This window comes from Lingula anatina, chromosome 5 (genome assembly GCF_051362555.1).
Source record: "Lingula anatina isolate TDL-2025a chromosome 5, LinAna3.0, whole genome shotgun sequence".
Classification (NCBI taxonomy): Eukaryota; Metazoa; Brachiopoda; class Lingulata; order Lingulida; family Lingulidae; genus Lingula; species Lingula anatina.
In genome coordinates, this window is record NC_141771.1 from 22,745,813 (window position 1) to 22,764,864 (window position 19,052).

The window sequence follows — 19,052 nt, forward strand, 5'->3', positions numbered from 1 at the left end:
GAAAGAACACTTCTTCGGCTTTAACTTTAGCCCATACGCTCTAAACCTCATTAGAGCCTCACTCGACTTAGTCCCCTGCCCATCAAACGCTTGTCCAGATGTCACGACTTTTTCATAAGAAAAGCCCTCCCAATTTCTGACCCCTTCCATAGCAGCTTGTACCTGTCACTTGGGTTAATCAACACCATAATAGGGTCACTCCCCCTATTACGTATAACCCTTGGAACCAAGAAATTACACGTGCCCCTCTCCACTGGCTCTATGACATAATCATCGAGGTCCATGTCCATTTTACATGCCACTCTGACTACAGAGTTAGGAGGAATTACCCGGCGCTCTGACACCATAACGCGTGCTACTTGAGGAACACCCTTCTCCAGGCAACAGTCCAACGTTAAACTCATGTCATCGAAGTGCAGAATCCCTCTTCCCACATCAATCATGGCTTGACCCCGATCTCTCAATATGTCGACTCCCAGCAACATTTCTTCCTCCAAAGGAGCCACGTATACTGTTTCCGTATACCACTTGTGCCCAATTTTTAATTTTATAGGACCTGCGATAAAACCCGGCATAGCCATCTTCCGCCCTGCAGCCCACAATTGCACATCCTTTAATTTTCTCGGCGGATTTTTCAAGCTATTGTAGATACTGTCAGATAAAATGGTAACACGAGCACCGGTATCCACTAATGCCCTCACTGTTTTATCACCTACTCGGACTTTTAGAGAGTAGTCGGATACGGATCCAATCTGGTTCACATACACCACCTCTGGCTCAGGTGTGCTCTTTTCTGCTTCGGATCCAATTTTTCGAGCCTTATCATCAGCTTCTTTGACGTCTGATCTAGCGTTGTCTCGGATCGAGGATAGGCCCCCTAACTCGACCCCTTGGCGTTTCCCTGATTCGCCCCTGAGACCTTATCTTGTCTCTTTTCCGAGGCATCACCCCATCTCGGGCAGTCACGGATGCAATGTCCCTTTTCCCGGCATTTAAAACAAGTCCCATCCATAGGTCTACTCACAAACTTGGACCCATTTTCTGCCTTTGGCGACCCACTTTTCTCGATCTCCTTCTTTTTCGCATCCAGTTGTAGAGACTTAATAGATTTCTCTGTATTCTCCATGCGCTGGACCCACTTGGACATATCTGGATTAGGAGGTGTTTTTCTTTTTCGCATCCAGCTGTAAAGATTTAATGGATTTCTCCATGTTCTCCATACACTGGACCAACCTGGACATCTCAGGTATTCCGGCCGTCGCTACCTGATTTACTCTCGGGTTTCCCTGACGACCCCTCCTTGGCACCGTGTGTTCTATCACCTGGTACATTTGCTGATGCATCCTCAACAAACTCACTGCCTCACGAACAGTTGGAGGACTCCGCATATAAATAGCATGCCCCGCCTCCTTGTCCAACAAACCAGCACAAAACCGATTCACCGCCTGCATATCAGTGAATGATTCCGGCAAGCCCTCGTAAGCACGACCTGCCAAAGTTAACACACGATCAGCCCAGTCATCTAACGACTCTTTAGACTCCTGAACTGAACTCTAGAAACGCGACTGTGCTGTAGCTGGCGTATCCCGCTCTCCGTACCGTTTCTCCAGTTCATGCAGCAACACTCGGTATGTTAGGCCACCTACCCGCTGACTCAGTATAGCGTAGTAATCCTGAGCTTTTCCCCGCAGGCACCAACATAACCCATCGAGGGACAAGGCATCATCCCACTGTTCACGAACTGCATGTCTGACAAATCAGCTCTTAAATGCAGTCCAGTTACCATCAAAGACTAAGTTCTTTAGTGGGTTAAACTTCCGTGTTGGGGCGCTAACTGTAGATCCCCATCCACCATGACTCCTATGTTCACCATCGTGTCCTCTATTAACACCACTGTATCCTCCCTGGACACCACGATGTCCTCCATGGACACCTCTACCTCCGACTTCCATAGAATAAGAAGCCTCATTAGTAGGAACTGGTTCCCAGGGTACATCAGCTCTCCTCTGAGAAATGACTGGAGCCTGGTATGGCCCCCCACATTCATATACTTGAGTGCTGATACCGGTAACTGGTACTGGTTCACCATGGTCCGGTCTCAACCAGTCTTGTCTTAATGGCTCTAGACCCCGACCACAGTTTTCACGATTCGGTCCACCATGGCTCAGTGTAAATTCACCTGGCAGCTGTCTACCATGCATATAAGCATGGCTCGGTCCATAGTGATCTAGTGTGACCTGGTCTGGCTGCCACCCTGTTGGTCTGACATCTCGGTACAGTCCACACTGGTCTCGTGTGACCTCCCTTTGATGCTGCCCGCTTTGCATACAAGCAAGGCTCGGTCCACACTGGTCTCGTGTGACCCCACCTGGCTGATGCACATTTTGCATAAAAGCAAGATTCGATCCACACTGGTGTTGTGTGAACCCACCTGACTGCTGCCCATCTTGCATAAAAGCAAGACTCGGTCCACACTGGTCCCGTGTGACCACACCTGGCTGCAAAGTTACATGTCTGACCCCACTAGTCGGTCCATCTTGGCCTTGTGTGAATGGACCTGGTTGATACACTGCACCATAATTTTCATGACTCCCTCGGGTGTAAGCTGGGACTGGCTCTGTTTTCCAGTGTACAGTAGCCTGTCGCACTTGGCTGGTTCCTGTCTTCCATCCAGGTATACGCATATCCTGAGTGAATGGAATTTTCACTTCAGTGTCATCACCATGCCCTGGATCCTCGGGAATAGGAGTTATTCCCCACGGAATTTTACTCAACGGCCCTTTAGCTGGCCCTCGAGATTCCTGTCTGGAACCCACAAGAATCCCCCCAGGTGCCTGATTAACACCTGCCTTTTCCAGGTTTACATACCTCCTATGTAACTCGTCTCCAGTCTGTGTAGAAACCACCGTCTGCACTGAAGTGGAGACCATTTCCCTCATCCCCTCTCCTGTCTGTACAGGCGTGGAGACCAAACGCCTCTCGTCAGCCCTTGGTACCTCACTCAAGGGTGACCCAATGGGTGTAGAAGTCCATAAACACCCAGTCCCGAAACCCGAAGAATTACTGGGCTCCCTTGACACCATTTTCTGATCCGCGCTGGTGTTATCTCCAGAGGCTTGCTGTACTGTAGAGAGGGCAGTATTAGGAGTAAAGTCCAATAACTCCACCACATCATCCGTCAACTTCTTCCGAGTTATTAGTTGTAATTACTCCCTGGTGATTTGTCCACCATTTTGTCTCGCTGACACCAAAGTTTCAGCTATTTTGTCACTAACACCCGGTATTAGTGACAGCTCCTGAACGTCAGCCGAGTTGACTTTAATGACATGTACATTCTCCATATTTAATATCAATATATATAAAAATGAAGAACACAAACGACTATAAATATATCTTTATTGAAAATATATAAATATAGCCCCCTCTAGAAATAATGCACCCACAATTTAATTGTTACTTGCAAAATTTCTACAAAACAGTAACGTCTGCCTAAGCAAACCGCTGAATAAACTAGAAAAACAGCTATTTGTGTGAAAAAACAAACAACTACTCGTTTTTTAACTTTTATTCAGCAACGTGAGCTCGATGTTTTCGCTGCCACTAATATAGAAATCCCTTACGCTAATCAACTCTAGCTCCGGATATTTCTACTAATAATCTGCTTACCTTAGCAGTAACGGAATCCCTTTCCTATAGATAACCACTAGAAATCAGGATTCCAACCTCTATCTCAATCTTGCTTCACAGTAATGGCGTCGCCCTTTGTTCTCAGTGCTCCTCGCTGTAAAACCACTCCTTACAGCTATCGAGTTTCTCGCAAACTGACACTCAGCCTCGACTCGGAATCGAGGCCAAGACAAGCCACCTATGCCGGATCACTACACTTGGCTGTTGTTACACGTTTTCCGTCGATTTCTACCGACGCCAAATCCCTGGCCCATCCTGACACAAACTGGTTGTGGGCATCCAAACCCTTGTAACATTTTAACTGGTGTGGTGTGTATGGGCTTGGTTTGAATAGATGATAGTTGACTATGTCTGTGTATATAACTCTGGGCAGTAATTCCACATCGCCGCTCGACTCCGTTAATTCATACGGGCCTTGCCCTTTCAGATGACCCAATTTCTCTTCATACCGAATTTTCTCCGCCTCTTGGAGCCCCTCTGAATATGGTAATAACTGATTTTCTTCGCTGCCAACAGATAAACTTGTGGATTTCGTGTTTTTTACTCGCAGTCGCTTATATTCCACCACCGGTGTAACATGAAAATCTGACTCCCATGAAAATGTGACTCCCCAGTCAGATTTTCATTATGAAAATGTGACTCCCCAGTCAGATTTTCATAATGAAAATGTGACTCCCCCCATGAAAATTTGACTCCCCCTCCACAAAACTTCATACATCTTATTTTATTTGAGTATATGATTGTGATCTTGTTGTATGTAAAATGGATGATACGTTGGCACATTTTTTGTAGTTTGCAGTGAAAATTTTAATGAAAAAATAAGAAAATTAAAAATGAGCACATAATGAAAATCTGACTCCCCCATGAAAATTTGACTCCCCCATCATAAAACTTTATAAATCTTATTTTATTTTGGGTTTATGTCTGTGATCTTGTAGTATGTAAAACGGAGGATACATTGGCACATTTTTTGTAGTTTGAAGGTGAAAACTTTAATGAAAAATAAAGAAAATTAAAAATGTGCACAAAATGAAAATCTTACTCCCCCGTGAAAATTTGACTCCCCCATCATAAAACTTCATAAAACTTATTTTATTTTGAGTATATGACGGTGATCTTGTAGTATGTAAAAAGGAGGATAGATTGGCACATTTTTTGTAGTTTACAGGTGAAAAATTATGTGAAAAAGTAAGAAAATTAAAAATGTCCACTTAATCGCCTATTGTCTCCCCTATGAAAAAGTTATTTAATATTTGATGATCATTTCATCACCTTTTCTTTTAGGATACTTTATGAAAAATATATTGGAAATATTTAAATGTTTGATGATAAAATAGTGAAAGCATGAAAAAGAAATCATGAAAATCTTTATTTTTACACCCATGAGATTTGGACTCCCATGGAGAAAAGGACCTATTTTATATTCAGTCACCATACCACTGTTTTCCACATTTTTTGCATAGAGATGGATATTTTATCAGCATTTGAAAGTTTGATGATGAAAATTTTGGTCAATATTTTTAAAACAAGTATCCGTCTTTATTCTTGTAGGTTTTGCACTCCCATGTCAAAACACTACATTTTTAACACAAGAAATTGGCCCCATCGCCTTTTTTTTAAATTCTTCTTATATAGCATACCCAACAAAACACTTGCTTTTGTTTTCCCATTATTTTCCCCAAAGCTGGATGAAAGATGGGGCTTAAGTAAGCAAAAAGGATAATAAGTATGCATTCTTGCGCCCATAGGACTTTGACGACCCATCTTACAAATCAAATGTTTCATATTTAATATTTTTCCTTTAAGCTACGACATATGAATAAGCTACCACCAAACATGTCACAGTCCTATCACATTTGAAAGTTTGGTGGTGATAACTTTTGTCAAAATTGAGAATTTTTTAGCAGCATTATTCATATGTTGGTGATATTTCCTTACTATTGTGTTTTTAAATTCCAATATGATTTTTTTAGTTAAGGGGCAAAAGTATTTTGATTTAGCCTAGTGTGCAAAGTAATCATTAAGTTTTCACTGCCACAAGGGAAAATATTGAAGAGAAGCAGAATTTTCTTGTCTCAGTGGATCCTTTTTACATTCATCTACATTTTGTTGATACTGTATGCACTTCATTGAAAAAATATTCTTTTCTGATATGACACAAAACAATTTTTATTTTCATATAGCTTAGTGTGCAGAGTTATCATTATATATACAATGAAAAGTATGAGGAAAATAGTGATATAATGACTGAATAAAAAATAATTGTCCTTTTCATGGGTGTAAAATAAATATGATACTGAATTTCTCACTATTTTTAAATTTCAAACACAAAATTTAAATATTCCACATATGTTCTCCATAAGAAAACTAAAAAGTAGAAACATTTAAATGTGTGCTAAATATGAAATAAGTGCTTTTAACTAGAGGAGTCAAAATCCTACGGGTACAAGAATGCAAATTTATTATCCATTTTTCATTTATTTTCACGCAGTATTTTACCATAAAACTTTTTAATATTTCCAATAAATTTTTTCATAAAGTATCATAAAAGAAAAGTTGCCAGAATGATCATCAAACATCAAATAAATAGCTTTTTATAGGGGAGCTATTGGGTGTTAGAAAACAAATCCTTAATTTTTCTTACTTTCATGTGTTTTATTACTTTTTTCTCTCAATTTTTTAACCATGTGCACATTTTCAATTTTCATTATTTTTTCATTTAAAGTTTTCACTGCAAACTACAAAAAATGTGCCAATGTATCATCCATTTTCCATACTACAAGATCACAGTCACATACTCAAAATAAAATAAGATTTATGAAGTTTTGTGGAGAGGGTGTCATATTTTCATGGGGGAGTCAGATTTTCATTACGTGCACATTTTTAATTTTTTTCATTTTTTCATTAAAATTTTCACTGCAAACTACAAAAAATGTGCCAATGTATCAACCATTTTACATAATACAAGATCACAGTCATATACTCAAAATAGAATAAGATTTATGAAGTTTTGTGGAGGGGGAGTCAAATTTTCATGGGGGAGTCAGATTTTCATTATGTGCTCATTTTTAATTTTCTGATTTGTTCATTAAAATTCTCACTGCAAACTACAAAAAAATGTGCCAATGTATCAACCATTTTACATACTACAAGATCACAGTCATATACTAAATTAATTAGAGCTTAATGCATGTTTTTATGTAGGGGAGTCAAATTTTCATAGGGGAACCACATTTTCATTATGTGCACATTTTTAATTTTTCTCTTTTTTTAATGAAAATTTTCACCTGCAAACTACAAAAAAATGCCAATGTATCATCCATTATGCATACTACAAAATCATAGTCATTTACTCAAATAAAATGAGATTAATGAATGTTTTTTTGGGGGGAGTCAAAATTTCATAGGGGGAGTCACATTTTCATTATGAAAATCTGACTGGGGAGTCAGATTTTCATAATGAAAATCTGACTGGGGAGTCACATTTTAGGGGAGTCAGATTTTCATGGTACACCGGCACTGCCGCCATCTTGGATTTGTGTGTGGCCCCCAGTATGGCGGCGGCTCATTAATTAGGTCACGTGTCGGGTACGCTCTAAAACCGTCTAACTTTGCACACGGCAAGCACGTGTATCTTCAGGAGAAAATGTTCTTTGATAAGCAAAAAATACAAAAACATTGGGTATACCTTTTTCTTTTAGAAACATATTATTTATTTTTCACTTTACATATCTTTATTACAGTAAATGAAATAAAATAAAACAGAATTAAATCTGTTTTACGTTTCATTCTGGTCTGCTGACATTCAACTGCAGATTCATTGCGGAGCAGTTCTATTTGATTGACGGAAATCTAACGTGGCTGCTGTTCGTCAGAGCTTAGTAAAAGTGACTCCCAGGTATATTTGATATTTATCAAGCTAACTTTTACGTTGCTCTGACACCCAGGGTACGTCTACCGTGTATTAAAACAAATCCTCTCACTATTCTCGTCAATCGTCTATCTATTCTCGTCGATCCTGTAACGTCACTTCATCATTCATCGATCAATCGCCAAAGGACGCTGCGGTAGCAACATGTGCTTCTGGCTGTCAATCACGCGGTATTTTTTTAACTCGGCCAGCCATGGTCAGGGTTGGAAACAACTAGAAAATAATGTTCATCCAACCGAATAGATTTTAATTATTTATTAAATATAGAAATTGTTGAGAAAATGTTCTTATTTCACTAACAAACTGCATTCCGTAATCGACAATTATCTCGTTGTCTGCCATTTTGATAGTCATGTGATAGGCCACTGTTTAATACACCGTAGAGGAGAAATGTTTGACAATTGAATTGGCGAAAACCGATGCTGAATTTATAGGTTCGCTTAAACTTGAAACTGAATCGATGGAAAGGCAGTGAATCGATGAAACATGACGTCGAATTTTTACCCTTTTGGTCGCCCATAGTAGTGAATCTGCAGTTGAATGTCATTAGAGCAAAAAGAAACGTAAAACAGATTTAATTCTGCTTCATTTAATTTTATTTACTGCATTTAAGATGTAAAGTGAAAAATAAAAAAAAAAAATGTTCCTAAAAGAAAAATATATATCCAATGTTTTTGTATTTTTTCTTATCAACAAACATTTGCTCCTGAGGATGTAAACACAATACACGTGCATGCCGTGTTCCAAGTTTGACAGGTACATGCCAGACACCACTATAAAGACTGCGCAATGGCTACACCAAAATCAGTTGTTAAAGCAGAATGTTGCTTGTGTTGTGGCACTGACCTTCGACTGCAATATGTTCCTAGTTCAAACTTCAAACTCCGCTTTAGCCACTTTGCTTCTTGTCTGGTCTACACGAGATAACGTCAGAGCAAGGCGGAAAAGACAGCTCCAGGCAGTCAAAACTGTGACGTACGAGACTTATGACGGCAAAATATGGAGCTCCAGGTGGTTATAGCTCTGACGTACAAGACTTGTGACTTCCAATTATTGAAGCGCCCCAGGGAAAATATTGACAAACACGCCCCCAATCCGCCGCTAGTGGCTAGAGTTTCGTATGATTGATAAGGGTAATATATGAAATCAGGACTGAGCTGGTAATACGGAAATCTAGAACCTATGGTTGTGGATACAGGCAGTCTAAGTTCGCAGTGTAAATCTGGCTCCGTTTTTAAATCTTTACTTTCGTAACAATTGTATTAAGAACCCACTTTTAAGTCTGATTGCATGCATTCAGTTAGTGCACTGCGATGGAAATAGCCTCTAGGGATTGAGTCTGCATGCTTTTCACTGCAAACTACACAAAATGTGCCAATGTATCAACCATTTTACATGCTACAGGATCACAGTCATATACTCAAAATAAAATAAGATTTATGAAGTTTTGTGGCGGGGGAGTCAAATTTTCATGGGGGAGTCAGATTTTCAATATGTGCTCATTTTTAATTTTCTCATTTGTTCATTAAAATTCTCACTGCAAACTACAAAAAATGTGCCAATGTATCAACCATTTTACATGCTACAGAATCACAGTCATATACTCAAAATAAAATAAGATTTAAGAAGTTTTGTGGCGGGGGAGTCAAATTTTCATGGGGGAGTCAGATTTTCATTATGTGAACATTTTTAATTTTCTCATTATTTCATTAAAATTTTCACTGCAGACTACAAAAAATGAGCCAATGTATCAACCATTTTACATAATACAAGATCACAGTCATATACTCAAAATAAAATAAGATTTATGAAGTTTTGTGGAGGGGGAGTCAAATTTTCATGGGGGAGTCAGATTTTCATTATGTGCTCATTTTTAATTTTCTTATTTGTTCATTAAAATTCTCACTGCAAACTACAAAAAATGTGCCAATGTATCAACCATTTTACATGCTACAAGATCACAGTCATATCCTAAATTAATTAGAGATTAATGAATGTTGTTTTTTTTTGTAGGGGAGTCAAATTTTCATAGGGGAACCACATTTTCATTATGTGCACATTTTTAATTTTTCTTTTTTTTTATGAACATTTTCACCTGCAAACTACAAAAAAGTGCCAATGCATCATCCATTATGCATACTACAAAATCATAGTCATTTACTCAAATAAAATGAGATTAATGAATGTTTTTTTTGGGGGGGAGTCAAAATTTCATAGGGGGAGTCACATTTTCATTTTCATTTTAGGGGAGTCAGATTTTCATGGTACACCGGGACATTTTCCCTTTATTTGACATGTTAACATATCAAATTTTACCGAAGCGCCGATTGTTTCAAAAACGAAATAAAAACACAATGGTTTATTTAGGCTTAAGGTAGATGGGTCGTTGCATAATTTGAAGATTTGCGCAATTCTTCAATAGTTTCTAACATACATTTTTTTTTTTTTTTTTTGAAAAATTGAAATGTAATTGGATGCCTCTTTACATAAAAGAGAAATATTAAAAAATAATTCGAACGTTAAAAAACCATAATGAAATTATGCTTCACTGAAAAATCAACAATTTTCCCATTGATTTGAATGGGGACTAGTGGGTTATGCAAGGTGTAACTTTCTTTTTTGCAAATTTTAACGTACTTAGGTGTCTCTTCAGACAATTTTTTTTTGAACGTTGGAACTTGTAACGTCCGATCTACCTCAAATGTCCATCGCGTTAAAAACTTATATAGTCATGCAAAGTGTGACAATCGTGCATGTTTTATTCCCATGTGACCATATGATCAGTCGGGCATCGGTAAAAATAGGCTTGATTTTATTTATTTTTATTTTCTTTTTTGGCCATTTCGGCGGAGTTTGAGAACAAAGTAATTAAACTATCTGCTACAAATTTTATAATTTCTAGATCACTGAAATAAAACTTTTTCCCTAGGACAACGGCACATTGTAGAACTAATATGCCCAGAGCGTTCTCAAACTCATGATGAAACTTCTAGTCACAAATCAGTGATAGAACAGGCGTCTGGGAACAGGAATGATGAAGAAGATGGAGAAAAACTCCCTGAAAGTCAGTAAATATATCATCTTGTCTGTCAACTTGGCCTAGAGTGTATGGTTTGTGGAATGTGTGTCAGCTGGATACAAAAAGTAATTTTAAGACAAGTTCACTGAAAAGAAAATCAATTTGACACATTCAAGTGTCGTACAATGCTTTGACAGATGCTCCGTGTGCCTATTAGTATTTCTTGTTCAAAACGACTTAAGAAGCAATAATTGCTACCATATCTTCTATTATTTTGCTTCTCTTTCGCTCAAAATCATAAAAAAATAATGGCTTATTAAAAAAAACACCAATTTTCCCATTGATTTGAATGGGGACTAGTGCGATATGCAGGGTGTAACATATATATATATATATATATATATATATTTTTTTTTTTTTTTTTTTTTTTTTTTTTTTTTTGTGCTATAAAATGTTCTGTAGATACGCATCCGATACTAAGGTTTGAATTCTATTTCAACATTTTCACTGGCAATTCTGGTTTTTGAAAGCTATGGGCAATGCGTGACACTGTTGAGTTTTGCGAAGGAGTTTTTTTATTTTTTATTTATTTATTTATTTTTTTTTTTTTGTGTTATTGCATTTATCATTTTGCAGATCATTACTGTCTTTGTTCAATAAAATTTCTTAAGTCTTAAGTTGCTCCTGAAGTAAAGGTATATTTGATACCAGAAACATGACTGTGCAAAACATTGCTGTATTGTTATAAAATTGCTAAATGTGTCGAACATTGTTATTGCATATAATCGCATATGGCAGATGACAAGTCCGAGATTTTCAACGTCTATCTATTTATTACAGATGCTGTGCTGCATGACCACGCCAAGCTGTTGGAGGGAAGAATCCATGGAGAATATACAACCGAGGATGCCTTGAGCTTATTGCCAACACCAACAAAGAGTGCCAGGTTCGAAACTGTGCAAGTGTACACAGGTGATATTTCCTTGCGTGGTGGAGGAAGTGATTTACTTTTAGCTGCAAAAAGAGATGACGATAAGGGTTATATGAGTCTTATATATGAAGGGGCATATGTCAATTTACTGGACAGTCAGGGTAGGAGTTATTTACATTTAGCTGCAGAGAAAGGCCACAAAAACGTTGTCAAATCCCTAATTGGCATGGGAGTTGATGTCAATATACAAGACAAGGAAGGCAGAAGTAGTATATATTTGGCACTAGAGAACCGTCATGGTCATATTGCCACCATGCTTTATGACGCAGGTGCTAAGCTGTCGGATGAGGGAGATCTTGTACCCAGTCCTGAGAAAACTAAAATGCGGTGCATCATTCAAGAGAAGGCAGATGGTTTGGCAGAAAAACACGACAGTCTATGCGCTATGTACATTTCTCGCAATAAGAATGGTACCAAAGAGGTGCCCTATTTTGAGATAACTTGCAATGGCAAAGAGGGAAAAGAGGTGTTCCCCAGCCAACTCGCGGGATATGCCGTTCTTGTTAGGAAAGGCTCAGTCATTGTTTCCTCTGATAAAGGACAACCCGGTGCAGTTGGAGGATTGTGTGAGCTATTTTTAGGTTGCCCTGTGTTAGGTTCAGCTGGCAAACGTGGAAGTCTTGGAGTGTTTACGAATATATCAGTAGAAAAGCCACGAGGCGCATTCAAACCCAGAAAGACCAAACCAAATTCCTTTTTAACTTGCTATCACGTCTTTGGGACCTATAAAGATAAGGTTGGCTCTCAGAATAGTACAGAATGGGCAATTGATATCCCCGTTTCCGTTAATGATAAGGAATGCGGTAGAGTATGCCATGGCTGTTTAGATAATTTCCACTGTGATGGAGAGCTATTTGGAATAGACGCAGCACTCGTTGGTCTTAGTGACCAGGCTTCAGCGAACTTAACTCCCAAGCTTCCAAACTACCCAAATATGGGAGTGGTACCATTTGGAAGCATTAAAACCTTGGATGTTTATAGATGCGACCGGACAAAAGCTGATGTTCATAAGTACGGGTTTGTAACAAAGCATTCAAAAGGACAATTAGGCTTCATTCACATGCAATGTCTATTTTCTAAATTCTATTTTCTATTCGCGGTGTGTCTTATGATCACGGTCTGTGCCCTGAATATCCCGCGGCGTAATTACTGGCAGCGCGAGCCAGTTACTATAAGTTACTATAAGTAACTGGCTCGCGCTGCCAGTAATTACGCGGCGGAATATTCAGGGCACAGACCGTGATCATAAGATAGCGCGAATAGAAAATAGATTTTTAGAAAATAGACATTCCATGTGAACGAAGCCTTATACAGGAATTCCTCATTTGTCAAAATCCATGATGGTAAATGTTTGAAGACTTTCCATAGCATGATAGAGATGTTGAGCCCCTCTAATACAGAATTTAACGTGGAAAGAGATCCTGGTGCTGCTGCTTTTTATTAAAGAAAAGGGCGTGCACTACATAATAGGATTGGTTGTTGCAAAAATTACAAGTAAGAAACCAGGTCATCCCAATAAAACTTGCTCAGTCCTATGCTGAAGGCACTATCTGCTGAGATTCATACTTATGTTAAATAAGTAATTTTAACATATAACAGTAAGCTAAATCTTTTAGAATTCAGGCAATTGATGTACTACTCATTGTGTGGTGAACATAGTCAGCAAAACATTTTACAGTTAACATATCCATCGCACCAAACTTAGAAATATTTCCACACAAATGAGTCGATGTGCATCAAGGTATCAACTTCAAGCAATAAGCCTATAAATGTAGGTGTTGTAGTAGCTTGTACCCAGTACACCCACACTCTTCCTCCCGAAGTTTTGATAAATACTGTCTGTTTTGCAGAGAATGCACTTAGTACATACATAACATTAAATATGGAATAGTTCAGTTTTGAAGGTATGCCCGGTGAAAATGACTTCTTTTAAAAATAAAGCTTGAATCTCATATAAGATATGTGGATAAAGAAGTGTGTAGTCATGTGTGTCTCTAGCAATTAAGTGAATACCAGGTTTGTTGCGCCGCTGCATTCTGTAATGTGCGGTGATTTAATTGCGTAGTGCTCCTTTGGGCAGGTCATAGCTTGGGTTTAGCAAAGCATGGTTCTGTCAAAAAAAGTAGCCATATGTCTTCAACTACCGCATAGAAGAATTTGAAAATTTGCGTGCAAGTGTTTGGTTTTGCAAGGTGTAAAATGAGCTATGCAGTGCTTTACAAATATGTTTAGTTGTGGCAGACATTGCCAGACAGATTATTGCGCCGGACGGAAAGGCCCGCGCTGTTTTATAGAGTAATGCCCAGACTGATGTACCTACAGAGAGGCCACATCCAATGTATTGAAATCTTACCACCACGGTACAGGACCAACTGTCTTTCGGGATATACTGTTGCAACCAAACAAATCCACCCAGTCCGCTCAGAATGAGGGGTGATTGCCACTAAAATGCATTTTTCAAGGCCCTTGGTGAACACCAAACTGGTTTTAACAGGTTAGAATACCAGACGACCTCCGAGGAACCCACTGTAAACAGCAAAACATCGTTGTATGTTTCTCCTTTCTCCTTTTCCTTGACAGTTTCTAGGTTGATGTGGCATGCGGCATTTGCGGTAAGCGTGCCAAGTTTTAGGCCGCTCCGATGCCCGGTGTCAAGCAACACAGAGTCCTACCATTCTAGGGTCCGGCGGACCCGGTGTTTTAAAACTGAGAGTCCGGCGGACTCCATGTCTGGAAATAACGGGTCCCGGACTCTATGTTCTGAAATGTAGAGTCCCCCTAGACACTCTATTTCAGTACGGAAAGTCCTAGGACCCTACGTTTTAACACTGAAAGTCCGCATTAAAGAGCAATAATGAAATCTCACACTTAAAACTTGCAATTTAAAATTACATTGAACATGATGTTAACTGATATGGAGGGAAGAATTATAAGAATTAAAGGTAAAATAAACATTATTAACCTCTGTTAAAATGTAACGCGTAGTATAAATGTGCATTGTTCGCATTTCATAAACTTTAATTTACAGGATTATCTTTTGTATGCAATTTTATAAAAAAATTATTTTATTAATCAGTATAGTAATTGTTTTTATCTCCTCATTGTCCGTTGTCACCCGCATTTTCATCATCATGCAAACTTGATAAAACATCTGTGCCAGTGCTTCGTCTAAAATGAGGGAAATATAATCCAAGTACATGTAGATATCAAATCTTTTCTTGTTGATACAATTTTGCTTTATTGTTGTCCATATAATACACAATGGAAAAAACTTTAATTAAGATTTCTAACGTTATTGAGAAACATGGAATACATTCCTTTTGGGTTGATTCCATTTTAATTTAGGGTATGCAACTTAAATTAAAATTTTATATAAATTGTTAAACAAAATTAAATGAGCACATTTTCAATTACACTCCATAAGCATGTATATTTAATAACTAATTAATTTAGTCAGTTTCCAGAAGATAGATATTTTGCACAATTTGGCATTGATGCACTGTATAACGCTAGCTGTAACACATTTATGAGTGGTAGTCGTTGTAGCCTGAGTCACGCGTATATAGTCTGGAGAAAAGAAACGCTTTGCTCAGTTTAGCATCGATTCATTGTGTACGACTAGCTTACACACATGTACGAGTGGTATTCAAATAAGTCACGCGTATATATAGTCCAAAGCATCACAATGCAATGGGATATGTGTGAGATATATTTAAAGTAAGTCCAATTAAAAAAGGTATGAAATGTAATCAAAAGTGAGTATAACACATTTTACTGCGGAATGAATCACAATATTTGGACAGTAAGTTGAATATTTAACTATAAATTTAAAAAAAAAAAAAAAAAAAAAAAAAAAAAAAAAAAAAAAAAAAAAAAAAAAAAAAAACAAGAGTGAAAATAGAGGAATTATAAAATCAACTCCAGTGTGGGACTCGAACCATCATATTGTTAAATTACTACATACTTCCCAGTCATTGGATACCATAGTAGGCTCATCACTCGTGTCGCTGTCCACTACACCACCAGGTCGTTGTGCAAACCACTGCCGTTTTGTTATATTATATTTACTTGCATCAAGGATTTGCTTGTTTATAATTCTATTATACCCAGATTGTCAATATAAAGCGCTTTTACTAAATATCTACTATTCTGCAGTAGGACCCTAGCTTTTATACCCAGTTCTTCTGTATGACGGGCGGACTCTGTGTTTCGTGATAGCTGTCATGAAACGCGGGGTCCGGTTAAATGCAGGGTCCGGGGGACCCTGTATATTATATCCAATTACCATGATACAGGGTCCGAGACCCGTTCTTTCGGTCATGGGGAACCTGGTACATGACACCGGCAGTATTTTATTTCAATTATTATGTTTAAATTTGTGGAATCTTGTTTCACATGCTTACTCTATTTTATTGTCTCTATGGAGGTATGTGGGGACTTTATGTCATTCGGCTTGAAGGCTTTAACCACTTGTTATAGTTTATTTTTGCATTGTTTTTGGATTAATGTGGCAGTCTAAGGTTGTTCTATGTGATTTTCAAGTTTATGCACCCGTTTTTAAAATCATTTAGTGATATTACGACAATCGTTTACTATCCAATCAAGATGACAGCCGAGCGTGACTTTGTTTTATGAAATGCAGAGTGTGTTTTAGGTATTTAAATCCAGAAATTGTAAGATTTGTATAGTTTAAGTGTTGAAGTTGAAAACAGAAATGATGGCAATGCAATTTTTTCTTAAAATGCTTGTAAAAGAAACGCGGCATGAATCTCAAAATCTATTTCCTCTGGGCCCGAAATGGTCCCAGTATGTCATCCGGAGGGCAGATAAGACAATGATATTAATTAGGAAGGCAGCATAGTTCCGTGTGTTTGAATTAACATTATTATTATTATGTTTCTGGCATAGTTCGTGTTGTCTCGCGAAACATTGATTTTAAATGTCCCTTTATCCTTTATGCACTATAAATTAATAGGTACTGTTCATTTGTTTCATTGTCTAGTTGTCATCAATAAAAATAAAAGTGATGTTACAGTCAATAAATAAAACTGCACTGTTTGATACAATAAATAACCTCTTCTTTTTCACTAGGACAAGAGTACCTTGAATCCCGAATGTTCCCAGATTTTTATTCCCAAATTCAAGCTGAAACTACTAGGCCCAAACCAGTGATAGAACAGGCGTCTCGGAAGAGGAATGACGAGGAAGATTATGACAAACTCAGTGAAGGTCAGTAAAAATAGCATCTTGTCTGTCAACGTGGTCTAGTGTGAACTGATGTCTACCCCGGAGTTTTGGGTCTACAAGTTTGATGTTATACTGTATGGAATGTATGTCTACTTGACACAAAAGTCATTTGAAAACAAGTTGACTGAAAATGAACTAAATTTGACACATGCCTTAGCAAATGATTCGTAATTTTATTAGAATTATCTGTTCAAAAGGACCAAAGAAACGGTTATTACTACCATACCATCGTAAAATAACATACCGCTGTAAAATTTGCTTCTACTTCTCACTCACATCCCAGCTCCTGTTGCACAGAACTTAGAAAAAATATCAATAGGTGTCGCTTGCTCGTGCATGCGACTCTCTTCATTGTCTAGTTCTGCAATTTGAGTAATTTAAAAATGTTTGTATTACCACGAAATAGTACAGCATTAAATTTACCTAGGATAAGACTTTGGCAATATGCCGTTTATATCTAGGAGATCATACTTGGAGAACACAATTAAGGAGTGAACTGTAACAGCCCGTATTTCGAGAAACGGAGAGTTAAGAAATTGGAGACTTCACGTACAACATTTAGTTACAGAGTGTCGTAAATTGTATATCTGGTCATTCTGTGTCCTTGGGATTTCTTTAAGTACTTAGTGTGAGTCGGGCACGAACCACGGAATCTACGGGTTGAGCTTTGCAAAAAAATATTTGAAAATGTAATGTCCTATTCCGGTTCAATCTTGAAGCTTTTCGCTTTATTAAATTTTAGAATTTAGGAACATTAAAAAAAATTATTTACCGTGTACCCCCAACTAAAAAAGTAATTAGCTAGCTCAACTTCATACACCCCTTACGTCAAAACTTCCAATTCAAGCTAACACAATAGTTAAAAGGTTAATATTCGATTTGTCCTAAAATAAGGGTGTCTCATATTTTTCTTAACTACTTTATATACCTGTATAACGTGACCAATTGCGTGAGGCTTACTCAATCGCATAAATGAGAGACTTTACCTTCGGACTGAGTTTTGTCGACGCCATTTATAATTATGGCTTCCAGAGTTATGTAAGAGTTAATAAATTGTATATGAATGAGGTACATAGCATTGGTACTATATGCAACGGCCACGTCTTTGTCATCCTAAAGAAAAGGCGAAATGTTAATATAAAATGTAACCTACAAGATCCATGTGCATGCATTCGAGTTTTGCATAGTAGCTTACAATTGGCATGGCAATCATTTCAGTCGCATCATTTGACGTTGGGTGGCAGATCATCTCTACACTGGGGACCCACCCCTCCTTACCTATTGCAAATGATATACGTGCACAAAATGTTTTGAATTATATTGTTGAAGATATAAAGATGTTCGGAAGACGCGTATTTATTTATTTATTATTATTATTATTATTATTATTTATTTTGTTATTATTATTATTTTTTTGTATTTTGGAAAACTATAGTCAATATGTTTTGCAATGTTTGGGGCTCGAGAAGGAGTTTTTAAAAATACATTTACTAGATTGTAGGTTGTTGGTTAAATATAATGACTTCTTGCTTCCGTAGTAAATTTTGGTGTGATACCAGAAACATGTAAGTGCAAAACTTTGGTGTATTGTTCAAAAAAGTGTTAAATAAGTTGAACATCGAAATTGCATAAAATTTCATACTGTAGTTGGATAGGTCCTATTTTTTAACGTCTGTCCATTTATTACAAACTTTTAGAGGAAGCCCATGGAGCATATTTAACAGAGGACGCCTCGTGCTCATCACCAGTACCAACAAAGAGTGACAGGTTCGAAACTGTGCAAGAGCACACTGCCACAGGTTTAGAAGAAATAATTCAAAATCTGCAAGGTAAAAGCAGTTCAGGTTATCTTTTATTTGCTTGTTAGCATAAAATATTTACATTTAGCTGCTATAAGAAGTGACATTAAAGGTATTAGCAATCTAATTGATGGGGGAGCGGATGTCAATTCACAGGACAATGAGGGCAGAAGTAGTTTACATTTGGCAGCAGAGAATGGGTGCACAGAAGTTGTGACATGCCTAGTAGTATATATTTGGCACTACAGTCTCGTCATGGTGATATTGCTACTAAGCTGTTTGATGCAGGTGCTTAGCTATCAGATGAGGGAGATTGTATTCCCAATGATGACAAAAAATTAAATGCGGCGCATCATTCAACAGAAGGCAAAAAGTTTT

At 37.7% G+C, this 19,052-nt stretch overlaps 2 protein-coding genes across 2 annotated transcripts in view; one reads left to right on the top strand and one right to left on the bottom strand.

Moving 5' to 3' along the window:
* LOC147761906 (uncharacterized) overlaps positions 1–13,072 on the top strand; it is a 47,274-nt gene extending 34,202 nt beyond the window's left edge. The window contains exons 4-6 of the mRNA XM_087014085.1: positions 10,548–10,682; positions 11,478–12,571; positions 12,986–13,072. Coding sequence (XP_086870211.1) covers positions 10,548–10,682; positions 11,478–12,571; positions 12,986–13,072 — 1,316 coding nt within the window. The remainder of the gene's footprint in view (positions 1–10,547; positions 10,683–11,477; positions 12,572–12,985) is intronic.
* LOC106153787 (uncharacterized) overlaps positions 1–19,052 on the bottom strand; it is a 211,452-nt gene that overhangs the window by 157,889 nt on the left and 34,511 nt on the right. The window lies entirely within an intron of this gene.